Here is a 23573-nt window from a genome sequence, read left to right on the forward strand (position 1 = left end):
AAGGTTGGGTAAAAACTACTTCATTCAGTGGAAACATAAGAGTACTGAATTAGACATTACTTAGGAATACAAATCTAAATAGTAGGGAATTAGACATTGCCTAAGAATACGAATCCAAATACTTGGACATGTTTGGTAGATTTATAATTCCTAAATTTAACTCTAAGAGTTGGGTTTGAAGTGAAGACCGAAGATATGAAGCAGCCTAAACCCAACTCCAACTCTCAAGTTCATTTTGTGAAAGAACTTCAGCCTTCTCCACTCCCGTTTTGAGCGGAACTGAACTGAAACTGTTTGAGTTAGAGTTGTGCTAAACAGGCTCCAAGTTCTTATATCATAACCATCAATCAAACATCAAACTGTACCTTATGAAAAAAAACAAAATAGTCATTGAAATATTTTTAAAAATATATTAGAAACTAGTGTGTAACAAATCAACATTAGAAATACACGGATGAAGCATTTTGAGAAACGGACCCAATATGATTAGATCGTGATCATGCCACAAAGTACTAATAGCTCACTCGAGAAAGGAACATGAATGCTCGAAAAATAAAGCAAGCTATACCTGAACTTATATGGCACTATGGCAAAGATAAAACTCTGCATCGGAAAAAAAAAATCCTGACATGTAACTATTCCAATAGACAAAAGTGGCAGTCATATGCAAGTATGCAACGACAAAAATAATGGGAACAATATTTGTGGCCTGCTTGTAGTTATTAAGTGACAATGTCTGATGCATGAAAATAATTGGAAATTAATACATGTGCAGCTTCAGGCTTCATTCGAAATATCAACACTGATCAAATACGCTAGAACAAATCCTATCAACTGAAACCACCCACCACATGCTGGCAAAACAAAAGCAGATTTCCACTCGATGGTAATCTGTGAATACTAAACCTTCAAACTTGTTGTTTAAGTGGCAGTGTGTTTACTCTTGAAGGATGTTCATGATGCTTCTCATAGGAATTCTTACTTATCTTCCTTGATCTCAGACATTTCGCGATGCTACTTGCTAAAATGGTCACCAACAGAAGGTATATTGTGACACCGATTACTAGACCATAGACATAAACTGAGGTCCTGAATTTCCTGCAGCTTCCCGCAGCGAAAGCCGTCATGAGAGCCAGCAAATCTAGTATCATGATCAAGTGCAATACCCCAAGTGGTACATTCTTCTCCCTGACAGATTTGCTCAGCAGAAGCATGATCACAACAATGGATGACATGAAGGAGAATGCATTGAAGCAGAAGAATGCTTTGTAGCGATGGGGATGAATATTATGAAGGACTGGGTCGCCAGCCTTGTGTTTTGGGGGATCTGAACTGTCATCCGACCAGAAGCCACCAGGTGGGTTCAGACCAGCTTGGTATGTGATGGAGGCCGCCAAAATTGAAAGCAACATCAGATACTTGTGTCTTTTTCTTTCACTTTTGTCACCAGGATCTGGACTTCCTTGGATCTCAGAACCAATATCTTGCCTAACCTCCTTAGTCTGAAAAATCCACTCAAGCAAACTTTCCATACACTTGCACAATGGCTTTCCTAGTTTATCATATGTTGAAGACATAATGAAGACTTGAATCATAAGGGAGATCAGAACTGCAACAGCAACGATGATGAGATAAATAGATTGTTTTGCTTTCCTGCAGCTTCCTGCAGCATAAGCAATCAAGAGGCCAACCAATCCTGCTGCCAAACACACTCGCAATGCATAGAACTTCATACCATGCTCACAGGATCCCTTGTTCACGAGTAGTATTGTGATGACAACAGATGACACGAATGAGACTGAATTTGAGTAGTAGAACACATTATAGCGTCTTAAATTGTTCTCCTGAAGGACTGGGTTGCCTGTAAGGGTGCGGTTGATATCCTTGTCATCAGACCATACACTTCCTGGAGGGTTCATGCCAGCTTGGTATGTGACAGTCGCAGCGAGAATAGAAAGAATCAATAGTAGATTGCGCCTTCGCTCCCAATCCTTCTCATTGCCATGCCCTGTCTGGTTGCTGCCATGGAGAGGCGACCACAAATGTCTGCACGAGAGGCGGTTTAGCTTTTCTGCCACCTGCCTTTTCCAACCTTCTGGGATTACATGAATTGCTATCAAAACATGAATACCAACATAAGCAAGCACGAGGAGTACCATCACTGAGATATAAACTGAATTCTTTGTCTTCCTACAGCTTCCCATAACATAAGCCCCTGTTAAGGACAGGAGGATCACTATCATTGCTATCTGCAGTGCACGCCGTTTTATAACCTTGTTGGCCATTCTTCTGTTCAGGAGCATAATGATCATGACAACGGATGCAACAAAGGCAATTGCATTTAGATAGAAGAATGCAATATAGCGAGGGTGGTGAGTGTCCTCAAGGATGTGATCACCAGATGAATGATAATCCTCGTGTCTTGTCCAGAAGCCGCCTGGTGGATTCAGACCTGATTGGTATGTCAGAGATACTGCAAGAATCGCAAGGAGGAGTAGATATGTGCGGCACTTCTTCAGATGCTTAGCAGTTTGATTTCTATTGCCATCTTCATTGGGAGATCTTTCATTCTTGTCAATATAGCCATTCTCAACATGTGGAGCAATTTTATTATCTTCAGCAATTTCAATCTCACTATGTCCCACAGGCACATTAGGAGATACTTTCTCTTCTGGTGTAACAACAGTCCCAGGTTCATCAGTCGACGAAGATTGTTCCATTTTATTTATAACATGCTGGCTGTCTGTAGATCGATTGTCAGGGTCAGGCATACTGCCTTCAGTATCTGTAGTCTTTAAGTCGTTAGTCATTGTGGATTGTTCCTTCATATCTGTAACTTGATGGCTATCTGCAGATTGAGGCTCAGGGTCAGAAATACCATCCTTAAGTGTCTTGAAATCATCGATTGATGAAGAATTTTCCTTTGTATTTGCATCTTGCTGATTGTCTGCAGATTGATGCATACCGTCCTTATAGTTTGTAGCATGTTGACTTTTTTCAGATGGGTGCTGTGTGTTGGATATAGATTCCTCTGCGGTTGGTTGGGCTTGGTCGTCTATAGACTGACCCTGCAGGTTGTACACAACATCTGTGCTACACATAGATTGCTGATAACCGGCCGATGGATGGTCAGAGTCAGGCTCAGCCTCCTCGGAATTTGCAGATTGACATTCGCCAGAAGGCTGATTCTTCGCATGTGACTCTCCCTCTTCAATATCTGTACTTTGCAGAGCATTTTCTTTTACTTGTGCATCTGGTTCAAGCTCCGTTTGCAGATGATTTGCTTGAGAATTTTCTTGTTCTCTATCAATTGATCTGTTTCTCTTAAAATCCAATGAAAAAACCCGGCCAATTGTACCAATGCATGTCAGAGTGTCTGGTTTGATCTTTTGTAGCCAATCTGCGACAGGTTTGTAAACCAAGATTCCAGCCAAAACCACAAAGCAGGTCAAGACTATGATGGAAACAGACATAACATAGAAAGAAACTGCTATATCTCTACAGCTTCCTGCAGCATACGCACCTATCAGGCCCAATAGGTCAGCTACCACACACACAATAACTGCTTTAGATCTTATTCCATGCATGCTCAATTCTGGGCTAAGAAGCAACATGATTGTGACCAAAGATGCCACAAATGAAGTTGCATTGCAACTCATGAAAAAATTATACCGAAGAAGATAGTTACTCCGAAGAATAGGGGTTGCTGGATGACTGCTGCCTTCAGTCCAAAAACCACCTGGTGGACTTAATCCTGCTTGGTAAGTGATAGTTGCAGAAAAAGTTGCAAGTGTCAAAATGAACTTGCGAGCCTCCTCAATGTTTCTTTTTTGATCGTTGCTCCTGTTCTCCTCATGTACACCCCACTTTGCTTGAATTTTCTGTAGCAGCATTTGTACTCTCTCTTTCAACCATTTTGGAAATATCCTTGTGCATAACAAAATGTGAATTCCAACATATATGAAAACAGCAACAACTAGGACCCATATATAAATGGAAGACTTTACTGCCCTGCAGCTTCCAGCAGCATAGGCTCCCATCAAGCTGAATAGGTCTAATATCATGGTAAATTGCATTGAACGGAGCCACAAATTCTGCCTCGTCACACTCTTACTTAGAAGCAATATGATTAAGACAAGAGATGCAGCAAAGGCTGTTGCATTGCAGTAAAAGAATACCTCATACCGTGGGAAGAAGTAAACACGAAGGAGAGGTTCACCAGCATCACGTCCATTAGTCGTGTTTTTTGTCCGAAATCCACCCGGTGGGGTTAATCCAGCATTATATGTCACACTGACTGCTAAGATTGCAAGCATTACAAGGTACTTCCGCAGTCTCCACAAGAGCTCAAAATCAACTGTGATGCTGGGTGCATGGCTACTGGCCAATAAAAACCTACTGGACAAACCATTCATGGAGTCTTGCCTGTCGCTGCCAGTTTCCATGCCATACTCTGCCCTATCCCCATTGGTGTTGTTTTCTTCACTCTGTCCATTGACTGGTATTAGGACATCTGTGGTATTGGTCAGAGCAATGGTGAGCTTGGGTTGCCTTCCATTTTCCATGTGGTTCCTCAATATCTGAGATTGCGAGTCTGAGGAGCAGTAGGTAAGACTTCCCTTGATGATATAATATACCTGGAAGAGTCAAAAGATAATTCAAGGATGATTCAGAATAAGAATATTGGCAAAGAGAACTGCTAGAAAGACAAGAGACTTGCTTAATTGACCCCACAAGGATAGAACATACGTTTATAAGATACAATAGAAGATAGCTTGCTTGCTTGACCCCACAATGATAACCGCCATATGAATTATTAGCTCTATGTGTATAGAGTTGTATTAACTTGCTCTATGTGTATAGAGTTGTATGAACTTGCTCCCATCCAATTATGAGTGCATAATAGGTTCCTGTAATAAAATGGAGAGCATACTATAAGCGTAAACTTTTTAAAAAGCAAATATAACTTATACAAACAATTTGTTCAAAAAATAGCAGTACAGCTCTGAATCTGGACTTTGGTACAAAAAAATGGTTATCTTATTTCCCATAGATATATTTTTCATTTAACTTTTCTTTTTGTGCTGAGATTATCTTTCTCTTCCCACTTTACCCCTCCTACCACTGCAATGGCCTTCTATGAACTCTAAATTTCTCCATGGTGCCTGACTCCCTCCACCTTACCATTACCACCAGTCCAGGAGCAACTCTAGTTGGTCCGCATGCCACAAAGAAGATAGCGAGTGACAAGAGTAGAATACAAGGACGGATATTAAATGATAGGAAGTAAAATAGAGCAGCACCTTAACAAGAAAGCATATAATTGTTCTTCAGCATGAAAAGCAACATGCAAATCGTGGAACTAAACTTGCAAATAGTTGTAATAATAAAGAACAAACGAGTGTATCATTTGTCAACAAACAAGAAAGAAATCAAGCATAGGCACCACAAGGCCTCCACTGGCCTCGATGTGATGCTCAACCTGCTACTGCAATCTTCATGCGGCCCCAAGGTTGAGGACAACAAAAAGAACATGCTATCATGCTGCTTCATGCAAGAAGAAGGAGGCAAGGTGTTCACTGGACGAATGTGCGCTACATTGCCATGGTGGTCCACCTGGAGAGGAAGGTGGATCCACTTGCGTGATCAGCCATGGCTGTGGCTGAGGGGAGAAGACACCTTTGGAGGAGAACGAAGGTCAATTCAAGCTAAATTAGCAAATCCTAGAGCTATCATCTCTAATGGATGGTATTCTATCAATCATAACAGGGACGATGGCATATCAGAGTGCCAGAGTGGTGACATACCACATCAATTTCCCCAATGTAAAATTAGTAGCCGGCAAGAGTTACCAACGATTCTGAGGGACAAGTGGCTAACTGGTAAAATTAACCAGAAGCTGTAGATTTTGGGAAACGGAGAGATGCATCCAGACGTATCAACCAAAGAAGTAAGCAAACAGGAAAAGAACGGAAGACCATACCTGACATGGAAATGCACTCTGTGCTAACATAATCACATTGAGAGGCCAACCCCATCGGCCATATGCTCATTTCCTAGCTGATATTGCATGTTTGCAGTCAGAACATGGATGACTCTGCTGCTCAAACTGGTAAGCAATTGTAAGGATAGTCCAGTTGTTGAAGCCCTAATGGCAGTGTGAACGCACATGTTTCCTAAAAAAAAAACAGTGAGAGAACATACAAAGGAGGAGCAAACAAAGAGGGGGAGAAGACCTGGTGAAGTCAACATACCAAAGGACAGCAGCAGAAAAAGGGCGGGGCCATCTTGCAATAACCACGCACATAAATAACACTACCAGCTCGTGCTCAATAACTCGCTAAGAAATCGAGTGCAGCTGAAACAGCCAATATGTTGAAAAGATGCATCTAATCGAATCAGACATAATCGGCGTACATGTTATTTTACAAGGAATATGGCCACCTTGCAGTTAGAACATCCAAACAACTAAAAGATAGTAGTGGTGGGGATTCCCGACTTTTAATATGACAACGAGATGGATTGTATCTTCTGCACTCAGATGCCACTGCTAGCTGCTGACAATGATTGACTTTGGAACACGCAGGTAAGCAAAGCAATGCCAGTAACAAAATTAAGTACCTGGGAGCTCGTAGGCAGTAGCAGGGTAACTGCAGTGGCGAAATGGAATCCGTAGGCTGCGATTAAGTTAACGCAGAATTGCGGACTCGTTGACATCTCTAGACTTCCCACACGGTTTCCACACTATTTTCACATCACCTGCAAAAAAAAAAAAAAAAAAAAAAAAAAAAGAAGTACCCAAGAAACCAAAGAAAACGACGGTCGTCTCGTCTCGTCTCGAGTCTCGACGCGCCTGAGAAATGGTCAGGGCTTCCGCGGAGCACTTGCTTCGCTCCTACTACTCTACTAGTCGTTACTGCCACGACCGCAAACAAACGCGCCGAGCTCCCGGAGCCGGAGCAAACCGGCGCCCGGAACGGCTCCTCCCGCTAAGGCATTTGTTCGAACACCTTGCGGGCGTGGACTGCGGGGGCGACCCCCTCGTCCCCGCCTTTGGCGTTCCGTCGAACAGGCGGGCGGGGGTGGGCGGCGTGAGTTGGGGCAGTCTCGTGCCCGGTCGGCATCGATCTGTGGACCCATCCTCGCCGGCCGCCGGGGTCGTCGTCGACTGGTCCGCCGCCTTGATGAGCAATCGCTGCAGTAAACAAAAGACCCAATTCGCGTCGTCGTCGTTGTCTCGTCTCGTCACAGGGCTGAGTGGTGGGTGGGGCTCCACGAGGCACGGCCGCATGGGGTAGGCTCCACTACTCCAGTACTCCGTACTTGGTGAGCTCACCGCATACTCCCTCCATCGAAAAAGAAAATCCAACATAGATACTCTGTTTACATTCTAATAATACCTTCGTAAAAAATATAGCAACTTAGAATGAATCACATCTCACTAACATGAGTTTTATTTTTACGGAAGGAATAGTGTTAGAGAGAAGGAAAGTGTGTCAGAGATAGTTAAATTAAATTTAGTGGCTTGTTTACTTTAAAACTATTTTAACATTTTAAACATATCATTATCAAACCAACCCTACTAAATTGGTGATTTCAAAACTTTCTACCCTCCAAACTTTTACCAAAATTTGAAAAGGACTCAAACCAAATACCAAAAAAATTTGTAAGGCCAAAGTCTGGTATTACATAAATGGACATATTCAGTAAAAACCATATAATAAGTGAACCTACGAAAATCAGATTTAAAAGTTAGAGTAAATTACATGTTGGACCATATTTTTTTTACCATAGTTTCACTTTGGGCTATCCTTAACATAATGTTTTCACTTTAGGCCTGATTTTATTACCAAAACGTTTCACTTTGGGCTATATGGCCCATAGTCAGTCTCTCAGAGCCTATCTGATCATCTCCAACTATTTTCATCGATGGCTCTAGACCACAAAGACCACGACAGCTTTATGCGGTGCCAAGGCGGAGCTCAAGCATAACAGGGCTGACACCGTCGCATCTCAAGCTTGTAGTGCTTGATTTCAATCTCCACAAGCTGCCCTTGAGCTCGAGCTCCTCTCCACCACCCCGGCTTGATCTATGCGGCTCCGTCGCCCCAGCGTGCCATCCTCAAGCTCGAGCTCTTCTCTGCCCGCCGTCGCCCCTCGCTAGCTTGACTTCGTCCTTCACCTACGCCCGCACGTCGTCCCTGAGCTAGAGCTCCTCTCCGCGCGCCGTTGTCGCACCTCGCTCGACCTCGATCTCTTGTAGCACTCACACGCCATACTTGGGCTCAAGCTCCTCTCCACCGTCCTGGCTCAACCTCAATCTCCACGGCTTCGTCGATGCCCGCGCGCCATCTCGGAGCTCAAGCTCCTCTCCATCGCTATCGCCTCCGCGACTCGACTTCTACTGTACCTGGACATGAGCTCCTCTTTGCTTGCGTCGCTTGAGATAGTTGGGGGAAGTCGGGAAGAGATCGCCGGCGTGGTAGAAGAGGAGTCAGCGGACTCGCTGGTGCCTTCCCAACCGAGGTGTTCCCTTTTTTTTCCCTCAGCCACACTGACAAGTGGGCCACTGGTACAAAGTGATACATTTTGGTAATAAAATCTGGTGTAAAGTGAAAGTATTGAGTTAATGGTGGTTCAATGTGAAACCATGGTTAAAAAACATGGACCAATATGCAATTTACAAATTTATGAAATTTTTTTACTAGAGATAGGTATAGATATGAAATATATTCTTACCACATCTCAAGTCGATACTTAACATTATTTGGGAGAAAAAAAACACATTTTGGATCAACAGTAATATGTACTATTCACTTGTATTTTGTTCTTTTTTTTCTCTCTCAAATGAAATTAAGTTTGGATTTGAGATTTAGCATGAATGTATTTCATGTCTATAACTATTTCTAATAATTTTTTTATTTATTTAAAGAAATTTTAGTATAATTTTCATGGGTTTTCAATGAAATAGAGAGGCCCTAAGGCTGAGTTCGGTTGAGCTATTTTAGGTTAGCTAATCAGCCACACGCGAAACAAGAGGGATAATTAGTGCTTCATTAGTTAAGTATTAACTGCTATAAATATGAAATATTAATTTGTTTTTTAAAAAACCTTTTATATAGAAAGTTTCTCACAAAACGTATTGTTTAGCAGTTCGGGAAGCATGCTGACATAAAACGAGGCAATAGCTCACCTCTCCAGCCTTAAGGAAAACACCCTAACACTCGTTTGGGATGCGGGATTCTTGAGATATATAATAGAAAAAAAAACATAATACTATGATGTCACACCATGTTGAATCCTATAAGGAAATACTCAAATATGTTTGGATTTATCATAAACAAAAACAGAGGGAATTTGTCAGATAGAGAATACAGACAAAATGCTTTGGCAGTTTTTCAAATGAATTTGAAAATATGATGTTAGTCCTCATGCTAGAATTTCTCCAAGATATTGAGAGAATTTTCCTAACCTATATATTTACTTTGAAACAATCCTACAAACCAAACGACACATGAAATATTTCCTTGATTAAAGTCCTCTACTTTTCTCCAAAATTACTTCAATAAAAAAGAGCCTTAATTTTGTAAGATTCTCGAATATGTATGGACTCGCAAAATTTTTTTCCGAAACAATGTTCTGAAACAATGCACAAACACAAGCGCTCATATAAAAGAACAGACATCCTACCCAGTGAGCACATTCGAAGACTAGACCGGTATATCCTTATATTGACGAAGTCGCAACAGGCGACTCTTTATCACCGGGTACGTCGCCTACCACTGAAAGAATAAATTAGCCATAAATATGAGCACTCGTTCCAACTCTGGGACTTGAACCTGGATGTGCAGCTCTACCAAGGGTTCTTAACAGTTGAGCTACATTCAATTTGCCTTATCTCCTGAAGCCTTATCAAGATTAGAGATTCGGAGATGCTATTTAGCATAGTTGTACAGCTGCACCAGACTATGTGGCTTTATGGGCTGAGCGAAATAGGTTAGGTATGGAAATATTTCCCTATTAAGTGATTTGGGATAGATCGAAAGTTATCCAAATTTCGTATTAGAAAGTTTTTTTCTAGTTACGTGCCTCCTTTTACTTGCTCCCCGGTTTTGGCTAACGTGGCACCTACGTGCCTCCTTTTACTAGGTCGACGTCCGATGTGGCATTGACGTGGTGCTTACGTGGCAATTTGATTCTGAAAAACTATAAAAAAACAGTGGGGCTCACTGTCAGTTACACTAAAAAGTAATAAAAAAAATGACTACGCTCATATGCGGCCCACATGTCATCTTCCTCTTCCACATTTTTCACTTTTATCTCTTCTTCCTCTTTTGATAGAGGAGGGGGCGGCTACGGAGGAAAGCAGCAGCGAGCTAGGAGGGGAAGAGCCGGCAACGAGCTTCAAAGGAGCGCGCGGAGGAAGCCACCGGCGGCAAGCCGAAGCCAGTCGAGTGCACTTCCCCTCTCTCCTTCCTCCAGATCGCTGGGTAGAATGGTGGAGGAGGTGGCTGGGCGAGGCGGGAGAGGAAATGACCCACGACCGCTAGGGCGAGGCTCTAACAAGCCACGCGCGGCTGCATCCTCTCCCCTCCATCCACCGCCGTGCCATGGCTCGGACGAGGAGGTCCCAGCCTTCGGCCACCTCCATGGCATCCCACGCTCTTCTTTCCTTCTTCTATCTTCTCTCTTCTCTCTCTCGCGCGCAAGCACGACGGCAACCCGGAGGAGCTCCGCGGTGGCTAAGGATGGGCCCCGGGAGGCGGCGGCGAGGCAGGAACGGCGGTAAGGGGGCGTGCGGCGGCCATGCGCGAACGGCGTCCAAGCCGTGCCCGGGGCCCTGTTGGTGATGGCGCGGGGGTCGTGGGCGGCGAGCCCGCCATGTCTAGGTTCGCCGAGGCCTGGGTCATCGAAGACGAGTGTGCGCTCGCGTGGGTATTCGACGGGGAGGTGGGGGTCGTCGACGGCGGGCGTGATGCCGTGGAGATCGCTCACCTCGCCGCCGCCGGTGTCTTCGTCCTCGAGCTCGCCCGCATGGCGATACCCTCCCCTTCTCCCGCATCACCGTCGCCACCGCTGCCGACACCGATGCCCTCCTTCTTCTGCCGCCTCCCGGGCCTCTCCGACCCCGAGCTCGCACGCACGGAGACTCCCTCCCCTTATCCCGCGTCGTCGCCACCGCCGCCGTGGCGTCGTTGGCCGACGACGCCCTCCTCCTCTCTCGCCTCGCCCCACCGGCCTCCTCGCCACCCGCCAGGTGGCCTGCACATAGAACAGTGAGATAGAAGAGGAAGGGAGGGAAGAGAGGGTGATGACGTGTCACCCTGACATGTGGGGCCCACATGGGTCCCATGCTGACTCAGCTGCCACATTGGATAAAACCGGGGTCAAAACCGCCCGAGGACCTAAAGTGACCCGGTTTTGTAAATTCGAGGGATGACATATATATCTGGTTTTGCAGTTGAATGACGATTCTTAATCCGATGACAAGATGAGGGACCTTAGGTGTACTTCTTCCCCCTAAGAAATCGAAAACCAGGCCGAGCTATGGATAAAGGGCCGGTTGGAACAAGGCCGTCTGCGCCCCTCGGCCCCTTCTCCGCACCCCCGGCTCCGCCAGTCCTCGACCGACCCCGGCTGCCAACACGGGCCCCCGCCCGTCGCCCGATCGTACGCGACGTAGTACCGCGCCACGCCGCCGCCACCCGCGCTTTTGGCGGCGGCAATATACCACACGCATGTGCGTATCTGGTTCTTTCCTCTCCATCCACTCTCCAGTCGCAGTCCGCTATTTGCCGGCCGCATCATGCTGCATGCTGTGTTCCTCTCCCTACGCACTGCACGCATACGCACACCAATGCCAACGCGGAAATGACACCACCTGACACCGACGCCCACGCGACCGACATGGCCCGCGACCACTAAACCGCGCTGCCATTGGCTGCATTGCCAAGCAAATGGGAAACAAATTAAACGATTTAACGATCCTTGGGCCACTAACCAAAACGGGTCAAATCATAATTCATAAGCACGCGACGCAAGCAGCGCGCACGTAAGCGCATCCATCCGATCGAGCAGCATCAGCTAGCTTTTGGGGTTTACGAGGCTTGTCGCAGAAGCGGGAGAAAAATGGAGCACCTGTAATTGTGCTCCCGAGCGACGTGATTCTCGCATGCACGATGGCTCTATCATGCATGTTTCCTTTTCCAATAACTCCGTTCTCATCTGGGGATTCTGGATGTAACATGAGATGGATCGATGGAGCCTAGCTTGTTGAAGGCAAACATCGATCTGACTCAGGGAAAAGAGGACGAACGTACAGAATATCGGAACATATATGGGCCAAACATATACGGACAAACCAATTCCCTCGTGCTGAATGATGATCATCTACGTACATTGAGGAAATTTGGCACAAAGCTAAGGTGTTACGGACACTACTACAAAAACTCTCATAGAGATCGGCTCATAGGTGCCGGTTCATTTAAAACCGGCACCTATAGAGCTTTTCTCACCTCTCTACAGTGGAAAAAATATAGAACCGGCACTTTTAAGGATACTAGAACCGGCACTTTTAAGGATGCTAGAACCGGCACTTATACTATAGGTACCGGTTTTTTAAAAGAACCGGCACCTATTATATTATAGGTGCCGGTTCTTTTAAAAAACCGGCACCTAAAGCATTGAGCCGAGCCCATCCGCGCACCGCACCCACCGCGTCCTTATCTATCCCTCCCCTTCTCGATCTCTCGCGTCTCTCCCTCTGCGCTCTCTCTCGTTGTCCTCTCTCTCCCTCCCTTCTCTAGCCGTCTCACGGCGCCTGCCCGTGGTCGGCGGCTGGACAGCGGAGGCGGCAGCGGTGGCCGCGCCCTCCCCTCCGCCAGATCTGGCGGGAGGGGAGGCAGCGGCCTCCCGCGGCGGAGGCGGCAGTGGCGGCCGCGCCCTCCCCTCTGCCAGATCCGGTGGGAGGGGAGGCGGCAGCGGCAAAAACGGCGGCAGTCGCCGACCATGGGATCCCGCGGCTGGCTGGCGGAGGCGGCAGCGGCGGCCACGGGGTCGGCCACAGCGGAGGCTGAGGTGGCGGCCACGGGGTCGGCCACAGCGGAGGCGGAGGCGGCGGCCGCGGGGTCGGTCACGGTGGAGGCGGAGGCGGCAGCCCGGCCGGCGTGCGGCGGCGGGAGGGGAGGCTGCAGCGGCGTGCGGGGGATCAAGTTTTATTTTCATCGACTGGGTTGGGTAGCAGGCAACCGGAGCTGCCACTGTCCTCCGTCCTCAAGCCGTCGGCCCCGTTGCTAAGAGGTTCCTCTCCCCTTAGCAAACTCTTATTGTGAATGAAATCTGATTCATAAAATCGGAAAATAATGCTATGATGAAATCTGATAAATTTGATTCATGAAATCGGAAAATAATGCTATGATGAAATCTGATCATTATGCTGTGATAAGTAGGACATATAGCGATAAATTCTGAAATTCCAAAACATGCTATGTGAATGGACATACTGAGAACCGACTATATTTTTTTTAGGTTACATGATTATAGGTGCCGGTTATTACCATTAACCGGCACCTATGTGGTATAATAGGTGCCGGCTATAAACTTAGAACCGGCACCTATTGTATCACATAGGTGCCGGTTAGTGTTACCGACCGGCACCTATAAAACACATAGGTGCCAGTTTGGGAACCGACACTAATGACTTTGATCATTAGCGTCGACCAATTGGTGCCAGCACCGAAACCGGCACCTATTAGGCCCATGAACCAGCACCTATAACACTTTCTGTACTAGTGGGATTCTATTTCTAGATATCTGTGCTTTGTGAATGTAGAATTAAGAATCAAGCCTATCAAAAGAAGCTTGAATGGTAGTAATACTTAAAAACTAAAAACTTTTAGTGGAAATACAAATTACCTTTAAGTTTGACGAAGTTGCACTGGTCACATCGTTATATCGCTGCCGGTCTAAACGTACCTCTGATTGCTGCCTTTTTGCTGGTAGGACCACCTCCCTACCATCGGTTAGACCGTCTGTTATATCCCAGTGTAACCATCGGGATCCAGAAAAACACGTATTGACAAAACTATTGAAAGAAAATCAACTTTTTTGCATCAGGATGTGTTTACAAAGTGCATCTAAATCACTCCTCTCTCAACACACAAACTAGAATCGAAGTATCAAAGCAAACCCTAATTTTTCTCTATTAAAAAATCTATATATTTCTAGCCTCAACTACTCTACTATTTATAACGAAAACATGGCTGCCCTAGCCACAAATCCAACTAGAAATAGGACTCATAATAACATAGGAAACCTACCAAATTAGGGAAACAACATCTCTATACAACTTCAAACTTCAATATTTCTAAACTTGAACTCCAATCCAAATTTAACTACTCTTTTCGTATGCACACAACACCACATGTATCCTATATAGAAACCTTCACATTCACGTGCATTTTTTTCTAGTCTGAACTGTAGGATTGAACACAAGAAACCAAGCCTACCAGAGGGAGGTGAATGGTAGGGAAAACCAAAAACCCAAAAACTTTTAGCGGAAATAAAAGTTACCCTCAAATCGATGGAAATCTCAACGTAGTCCTGTCGCCGCCGGTCGGACCGCTTGCACGCCGCCGGTCGGACCGCTCGCACGCCGCCGGAACCCGAAGAAACACAAATCGAAGAACTCTCAAAGTAGATAACAACTTTATTGCTTCTCTCTGTGTTTACAAAGTGCACCAACAACACTCCTTACAAAATTCTCGACTAAACTTGAAACCCTAACTAAACTATCAACTCAATTGCTCTGAAAGCGATACAAAAGCGATACCGGGAAGCCTCACGCTCCCCTTCTATTTATACATGAGGTAGGCAGCCTAAAGCCACGAACCAAATTCGTACTAAGAGTCCTAAACACCTTAGGAAACCCTCTAGTACAAAAAATAAACTTTACATAACCAATCGTAGCAAATTTGGACTCCTTCCAAATTCGACTCCGCATCCTATACGCACACAATACCTCCATCATATGCTATATAGAATCTCCATCAACCACGTGCATCAACTCTAGCCTTAGTATCCCGCATGATATCTGACCACCACGGACATCGTCTTACCACCAAGCTGACTTCCGGTCCATCACCGCAAATACTCTCCTGAGGCATCGAGTCACCTACACATGAAACAAACAAAGAAACCATATTCCGAGACCAAGCTATCTTCAACTTGACTCATTGTTAGCAAACAACAGTATTACATACGTATAGTATCCATCTAGAAGCCATAACCATGAAACAATCACAGATATCCAAAGAAACAACCCGAAACCGAAACTGACACAGCATCGGCCGGTCAGACCGCGGGCAAGCCGGTCTGACCGGCAACCACCGCCCGGTCTGACCGGTCCCGACAAACCAGTAAACCCTGTTCATCTCCTGAAAATTGATTATCTCCAAAACCACTTCGATGATAATCTCCAAATATCAAAACCGATAAACACAGATGCCAAATGTTTATCACAGAGTAAGAATCAAAACACACGTTGATCTTACATGAACATCCCGCATGATATATATCCTTGACTTTCTGGTCCTTAACTTCTCCCAAGTCTAGTTTCGATCCATCACCAGCTATACTCCCATGGCCTCAAGACACACCTGCACATGAGTAATAAAGAAACTCCATATCCGAGTACACGTTCGCACCAACTTGACCCACGTCAGTATACAATAACATACGTATAGAAACCATATAGAAGTTATAAACATGAAGCAATCTAGAAAACCCACGAAAACAACCTGAAACCGATTTCCACATGGAATCCACCGGTCTAACTATCGTGCAACCTGGTAAGACCGCACCAACACCACCGGTGTGGCACCTGCACAGTCTGACCAGCCTCCTAGAGCCAACAACACTATTCACAATCCAGAAACACTATCACTTTATTTTTACACCCACACACACACCTTTGACAATTGTTCATAATCAAGAATAAGTCACATGATTTCATAGTGAAGAGTGCCAAGTATTGTGCTACTCCTTCTATTCTAAAATATAAGTATTTTTAGGATTTGAAATTGCATTATAATAACAAGTATTTCTAGGGTACGATTCCAATGTATAGAAATATAATCTATATATTTTCAGACAATAAGATACTTGACAAATAAACCTGATCAATTCAAAATTTGACAACTAGAATGGTTAAAAGAGAGTCGTTGCCCTCCACCTTATTTGTGTTAAAGAACCTAGAAATACCACTTCCTCCGTCTCAGAATGTAGGTATTTTTGAGGTAGACACGTGTATTAAGAAAATAGATAGAGATGATTGGAGGATGGTTGTGATTGGTGGAGAGAAGAAAGTAGGTGAAAAGAATGGTGGTGAGATTGGTTGAGAGCAGAGGGTAGGTGGAGAAATAACTTCATTCTGAGACAAGTTACTGTGCTAGAAATAGCTACATTTTTTAATAGAGGTAATAATATTTTGATGGACTACATTGTAATTGTAAATACTACATTGCGTTTGTAAACCATGATGGCAGAAGAAATGTCCACAATTTCGACCGGTTCTGGGGTCACCCCCTTGTAAAAGAGTAGTCCAACAGTTAAGCGCTTGTCAGCACTTTTTAGAGAGAGGTATATGTGGCATTATCTTTTGTTTTTTTAAAGAGATTTTATGATATATTTGGGACTTGAAAACCAGTGCGTGCTGGCATGTACACTCTCCCACAAAGGATGAGGTGTCAATTTTGATGGACCATTCACCCGTATATCGCGTATGCGCACCGTCCAGCCCATGTCCATGCCAGGCGAGCGAGCGCGTGCGTTCATGCACCACACATGCCGCCTAAAATTGGCGAAGAGAGCACTCTTCGTTTTAAGGAGGTCTCTCTCTCCTAGAATAAGTAAGATGTTATTAAATATTGACATGCAATCCTTTCCATTAGGTAGGTCTTTGTGGTTTCTTTAGGAATTAATCTCCATATTGATCTTAACCCACATATTAATTCCAACACCATTCACACTAAAATTAAGGAAAGAGAAAACAAACAATGATTTAGCTATTTTCATATTCATCCCTATGTTATTCCTGGTTAATTTGAAGTTCTCTTACATGTTCCATTAATATACTCACCCTAAGGCTGTGTTTCGAAAAAACAATTGGGAACTTTTCTCATATAAAACGGAGTAACTTATTATCGCATGATTAATTAATAATTAGCTAAAAAATTTGAAAATTGATTAATATGATTTTTAAAGCAACTTTGTTATAGATTTTTTTTTTAAAAATGTACCGTTTAGCAGTTTGGAAAGCGTGTACGTGAAAAATGAGGGAAAAAAGGTTGGGAACATGTTGGAAAGAATGCAGCCTAAGTCCAAATTAAAACTAATGTAAAGAAATGTGGTGTTAAATAAAAACATTGGTTTAGTCCTAGCTAGCCCATCATAAAACTTTTTTATAAAAAAAACATGGCTCAACGTTAAATTTACTTTTAAATATATTGTGCATACCCAAATGATTAATATCACAATATGTACCTATGAAGCAGGGTCCAATGTGTTCACTACTTCAGAGTTCACACAAAACTTCAGGAAAGGCTTTACATACCAACAAACAGATATATGATTGATCTTTAACTAGCTAGGGCATCAAGCATATAAAAGCATTACGTGAAAGGCACAATTAACCGCATAAACGATCATGACTAAGCTGAGACTAAGCAACCTATGGCTCATCTAAAAGTGCCAATTACATCAAGCCCGTCGATTACAGCACATGATTCAATTCTCCTCCAAAAGATGACAGCTCCATGCACAATTGGATCATCAGCCGATCTCTCGACGACTCCCTTGACATTTACTTGACAATGGCACAGAACGGCAGTATATGTGTATATGGAAACCCTTTCCATCCTTAAATAGATATCCACATTGTTTTTCATGCCACTTAAATAACCATAAAAAACTTTTTAAAAAATTGACATGATAGATCATATGAGATACGTTAGTCAAAAACATGTAAATTCAAATTCAACGTACACAAGTAAAACCAAAACGGAATCAATAGAAAACTTACGTAAGTTTTTAATTTACCCCAAAACTTTCAGATTTGTAGTCATCAGATTACCTTAAGATTTATAAGATTTATGTATGAAGGAAAAAATTACTAGAAAGAATTTTTCCCACATATCATGCACAAGATCCCATTGTTAACCAACAAAACCATACTTGAATACAAGTTTTATGTAAGTTATACTGTAATTACAATGTAGTTACAATACAGTTACAGAACAGATACGTAATTACACTTCAATTATACTATAATTATAACTAAAAGGCTTTCATTCAAAAAACTTGTGGCAGTATTTCAGATACTCCCTTTAAATTTGTATGTTTATGAATCAACATATCACATATTAATCTATCTTCATTTTTTAAAAATAATTTGATGACCTTTTGATATCCATGAAGAGATGAAAAATCCACCTTTCTCCTTCTCTCTCTCTATATATATATCTTGCAGAGAGCCTGTAACCAGTTAACCACATGTTCACTATTGTATAGTTCATTGAGCTGTGAGCTCCCATGGAGTCGGAGGACTACATTTTCCTGTGGAAATGGCGCAAGTACCTCCTGCTGCTGGCCACGCTGGTGGCCGGCGTCACCTACGACGCCGGCCTCAACCCTCCCGGCGGCGTGTGGCCCGACGACACGGGTGGCCACGCCACCGGCGACCCGGTGCTCCCGGTGACGTTCCACAGCCGCTACCTCGCCTTCTTCTACTGCAACGCCACCGCCTTCGTCGCGTCGCTCGTCGTCATCATGATGCTGCTCGACCGCCGCGTCAGCGGCAACCGCGTCGGCGTCACCGTGCTCCGCTCCGCCATGGTGCTCGACCTGTTCGCGCTCATGGGCGCCTACGCCGCCGGGGTCAGCAGGGACGTGCTCGCCGTCGCCTACGTCTCGGCGCTGTTCGGCCTGGTGTTCGCGTACGTCGCGCTGCACATCGTCGTGGCCACGTCGGCGCTGCCGCCGGTGGAGTGGCTGCGCGCGTCGGCGAAGAGGCTCGCCGGCAAGGCGGAGGAGCTGCTCAGGAAGGGCGACGACGAGGAGGCAGCGTCGGCGTCGGCGTCGATGACGACGCGGCGCGTCGAGGAGGACCGGCAGGAGCGGCGCAAGTTCCTGCTGCTGCTGGCCACGTTCGCGACGCCGCTGACGTACGCCGCCGGGTTCGATCCGCCGGGCGGCTTCTGGGACAGCACCGGCGGCGGCCACACCGCCGGCGTCCCCGTGCTCCGCGACGGCCCGTCCAGGAGCCGCTACAGGGCGTTCTTCTACTGCAACGCCACGTCGTTCGTGGCGTCGCTCGCCATCGTCATGCTGCTGATGAGCCGCACGCTGAGCCGCCGCGTCGCCCGGTCGTACGCGCTGCAGGTGTGCGTGATGGTGGAGCTGCTTGGCCTCGTGGGCGCCTACGCCGCCGGCAGCAACAGGAAGCGCGAGACCACCGCCTACGTCGTCTCCCTCGCCGGCGCGGTGCTCGTCTACATCGCGCTCCAGGTGGTCGTCGGGATGTTCGCCATGGCCGCGATCAAGAGATGGCTCGTCGGCCTCTGCAGGATCCTGCAGTGCCGACGCAGCATGGAGCCAGCTGAACACCTGCGCGCTGATGACGTCACGCATGATCATCGCGTCCAATACTTGTAAGCTGACAAGTAGACAGTTATGAATTTTTTTTAAAAAAATAACAAGATAAATTAATATGTAATATATATCATTACACAAGCATGCAAGATGAAAATTGACTTCTACGTCCCCGCAAAAAAAAAATGACTTCTAAGTTATAACAGAATTGACGGAGATAGATTCTAATAGCTCGAGTGGACGTCCACCTATTTATTGCATGTCAATTAAATGATTATGAAAAAAATTTCAAAAAAAATTGACAAGATAGATCAATATGTAATATATATTATTTCACAAACATGCAAGTTCAAATTTTAACTTCTACAAGTTGTAACAAAAATAACAAATTTAATTGTAAATATACGCATAGTAATTTGATTTTTGTTTGTTATTTTGTTATAATTTGTAGAAGTTGAATTTTTAACTTGTATGTTTGTGGATTGATATATTATATATTGATATATCTTGTTCATATTTTTTCAATTTTTTTCATAGTTATTTAGATGATATGCAGTAAACAAGTAGACGTCCACTCAAGTTGTTAAAACAGTTTTCCCCAAAATTGATTGTAAATATACATATACTAGTTATAGCTAGTTTAATTTATTACTTTTGTTATAACTTATAAATATCGAATTTGAACTTAAATGTTTGTGGAGTAATATAGGAGTACATATTAATCTGTTTTGTTATTTTTTTAAAATTATTTCACAACCATTTAGATTAGAATCCCTCTCGACCTGACGTGATGCTATGTACTGTATGTCACTTGAGTAGGGAGATGAAGCCGTGCCCAGCAACTCCGAACAACACGCCATGCGAAGTTCGTGCTCCGAATGGCGATGTCACCGGAGGAGGAGGAGGCGATGGCGATGAAGGCGACGCGGACACGGTGGAAGAGTCACGGTCGCTGCTGCTGCTGCTCGCCACGCTGGCGGCGACGGTGACCTACGACGCCGGGCTCAACCCGCCGGGTGGCTTCTGGCCGGACGGCGGCCGCGCCGGCGAGCTGATCCTCCTCGACACGCACCCGAGGAGGTACAAGGCGTTCTTCCACTGCAACACGGCGGCGTTCGTGGCGTCGCTGGTGGTGATCGTCATCGTGCAGAGCAGGCAGCTGAGCTCGGGCGCCGTCGTGAAGCGCCGCGCGCTGCAGGCGGCCATGACGCTCGACCTGCTGGGGCTCATGGGCGCGTACGCCGCCGGGAGCTGCCGGAGCGCGGCGGCGACCGTCTACGTCTCCGCCCTGGCCGTCGCCGTCTTCGTCTACTCCCTCGGCAACGTCGTGGCGTTCACCACCATGGGGCGGAGCAGGGAGACGAGGCTGATGCGGTGGGTGGACGGGATGGTCCAGAAGGTTCTAGAGAGGCTGCACCTCTGGGACGGCCAGGCCGAGGAAGCCGACGACGACCTGGAGAGGAAGCGCAAGTTCTTGCTGCAGCTCGCCATCCTCGCCGCCACCGTGACGTACAAGACAGGGCTGAACCCGCCGGGCGGGTTCTGGTCGGGCTCCGACGACGGCCGCGCCGGCGACCCGGTCCTCGTCGACCACTACCGGAACCGGTACATGGTGTTCTTCTACTGCAACGCGACGGGGTTCATGGCGTCCGTCGCCGTCATCCTCATGCTCGTCAACCGGCGGCTGTACAAGCAGGGCATCCGGTGCAACGCGCTCAACGCCTGCGTCGTGGTCGGCCTGCTCGGCCTCATGCTCGCCTACGCCGCCGGCAGCTGCCGGAGGCTCCGCACGTCCGCCTACGTCATCGCGCTCGTCGCCGCCGTGGTCGGCTTCCTCCTCCTCCAGATCCTCCTGTTCCTGCTCGCGAAGCGCGTCGTGCCGGCGACGCTGGAACATCGGCTGCCGCCGTGGCTGCTGGCGCTGTTCGAGCCGCTGACGCCGCCGCCTCGGAAGGCGGCGGCGGCGGCCGGCGGCGAAGACGACAAGCAGCAGGACTCCGGGGAGCGGCACACGGAGCAGTACATGAAGCGCAAGTACCTGATGCTGCTCGGCGTCCTCGCCGCGAGCGTGACGTACCAGGCGGGCCTCTCGCCGCCGGGCGGCACGTGGGGCGGCGACGGCGCCATGGTGGCCGGCGGCTCCGCGACGTACCACTACGCCGCGGGCGACCCGGTGCTGCACGACACCGACCGGGCGAGGTACCACGCCTTCTTCCACTGCAACGCGACGTCGTTCGTGGCGTCCGTGGTGGTGATCGTTCTGCTGCTGCTGCGGCGGCGGCGGCGGCGCGGCGCGCCGGCGGCGCCGCTGTGGGCGATGCAGTCGGCGGTGGTGCTGGACCTGCTCGGCCTCCTCGGCGCCTACGCCGCGGGGAGCTGCAGGGAGTGGGAGACGTCGGCGTACGTGGTGGCGCTCGTCGGCGCCGTCGTGGTGTACATCGCGCTGCACGTGCTGCTGTCCTTCGACGCCGTGGCGGCCAAGGCCGAGAGGCTCAAGGTCTGGAGATACTTCGGCGAGAGCTCCGATAATAATAATCAGACCGGCGGTGGCGCTGCGGTGTAGTAGTGAACGATGTAATGGTCTCTGAATTTCTCGTCCTGATTGATCTTCAATTGTATAGTGGCTGATTGTTGTTGGTGATTGCTGACGTATGTGTTTGTTATAAACTTGTAATGGATGATTGGATTGTTGTACCATCTGTTTGTAATACTTGTGTAGATTTGTATTGCAGTTTGAATGGTGCATCGTGGGTAATTATAATGTGAGTTTGTAAATTGTAATTAATCTGTGCTTTGCCCAAAAGATGATCTCTAAATTTGATCTAATGTGGAATTTGGTGGTACCGACCAGTGTTTGAAATTTCGGAACGAAATTTCTGAAATTTCGCCCCCCACTGAAATGCTAACATCTCGTCCGAAAATTTCAAATTTATTCAAAATCCGTCAAAAATTCAAAAAATTTCGTACGAAATTTTGGAAATTTTGGTTCTATCGCTCAGCAGCGGCAGAACTGCTGCTTTCGAAATTTAAAACCCTGGTACCGACTGGATGCAGAAGAAAATCATTATTGATCTCGGCCGTAGTTTGTCGATGTGGATGTAGAAGTTCCTCACCGTGAGATCAGATCACCAGCTTGATGCCTACCTCCGTCCCAAAATATATATTTGTCACTTTAAGTTTTTGTTCGTAAGTTTAATCATTCGTCTTATTCAAAAAATTATTAAATTATTATTTATTTTGTTAGTGATTTACTTTATTATCAAAAGTACTTTAAGTATGACTTATCATTTTTTATATTTGCACTAATTTTTTAAATAAGACGAATAGTCAAATGTTGCAAAGAAAAAGTCAAAGCGACCACTAATTTGGGACGGAGGTAGTAATTAATAGAGGAGACTAAAGGATGACACTAGAAGGGAAGCAGATACATCAACACGAGATCCAACTACAAGCTATGTATATGTGCATGGAGGTCACAGATAGCGACGTGCACGTCGAGGCCACAGATGTATATGTGCGTCCTGGTAAACACAATAGATTTTGATGACAAGAAGGTGTTGATTCGGTCGGAGTAATCCGAATCTACAAAGGGATCGAAAGGAAGTAGTTATTGGATAGCATCGGCCTAAGATGTTGAGGACTCGAGAGGATCCAAACTGTGGAGAACATATGGTTTGAGGGGATCTAGTCCAAGGTAACAAACCAATCGATTTGTGTTGTCAGGAATTAAGTTATCCAACATGTCATCGTCTGATCCCGAGCTGGTGGGTTGACACCGCCGTGGGTGGATCGGACAACATTTGGGAAGAGAAATGGCTGATGAAGACGAGGTCATGGATTCGACAACCTTGATGAAGACTTTGCACTCCATCAGAGTACGGTATTTTGTCTTGTGGATGGGGCATACTTTGTACGGCGAGACACAC

At 46.1% G+C, this 23573-nt stretch overlaps 2 protein-coding genes across 4 annotated transcripts; one reads left to right on the top strand and one right to left on the bottom strand.

Annotated features, from left to right (window-relative positions):
* Nucleotides 1–611: 611 nt before the first annotated feature.
* Nucleotides 612–7291, bottom strand: LOC4340794 (uncharacterized). 3 transcript variants are annotated; one of them, XM_026026260.2, is made up of 4 exons: nucleotides 6622–7291; nucleotides 5984–6176; nucleotides 4750–4910; nucleotides 612–4637 (listed from the first exon to the last, which is right to left on the bottom strand). In XM_026026260.2, exon 4 carries the CDS (start codon nucleotides 4563–4565, stop codon nucleotides 909–911), a length of 3657 nt encoding a protein of 1218 aa, XP_025882045.1. In that variant the 5' UTR covers nucleotides 4566–4637; nucleotides 4750–4910; nucleotides 5984–6176; nucleotides 6622–7291; the 3' UTR covers nucleotides 612–908. The 3 variants fall into 3 exon arrangements, with proteins under 3 accessions (XP_025882045.1, XP_015643809.1, XP_066167788.1); XM_015788323.3 differs by having other exon boundaries at nucleotides 6255–7291; XM_066311691.1 differs by having other exon boundaries at nucleotides 5984–7291.
* An 11229-nt stretch (nucleotides 7292–18520) lies between these two features.
* LOC4340796 (uncharacterized) lies at nucleotides 18521–22433 on the top strand. The gene is made up of 2 exons (XM_015786666.3): nucleotides 18521–19706; nucleotides 20467–22433. The coding sequence occupies exons 1-2, from the start codon at nucleotides 18589–18591 to the stop codon at nucleotides 22208–22210; spliced, it is 2862 nt and encodes a 953-aa protein (XP_015642152.1). The 5' UTR covers nucleotides 18521–18588; the 3' UTR covers nucleotides 22211–22433.
* Nucleotides 22434–23573: the final 1140 nt, after the last annotated feature.

Source organism: Oryza sativa, chromosome 6 (genome assembly GCF_034140825.1).
Source record: "Oryza sativa Japonica Group chromosome 6, ASM3414082v1".
Classification (NCBI taxonomy): domain Eukaryota; kingdom Viridiplantae; phylum Streptophyta; class Magnoliopsida; order Poales; family Poaceae; genus Oryza; species Oryza sativa.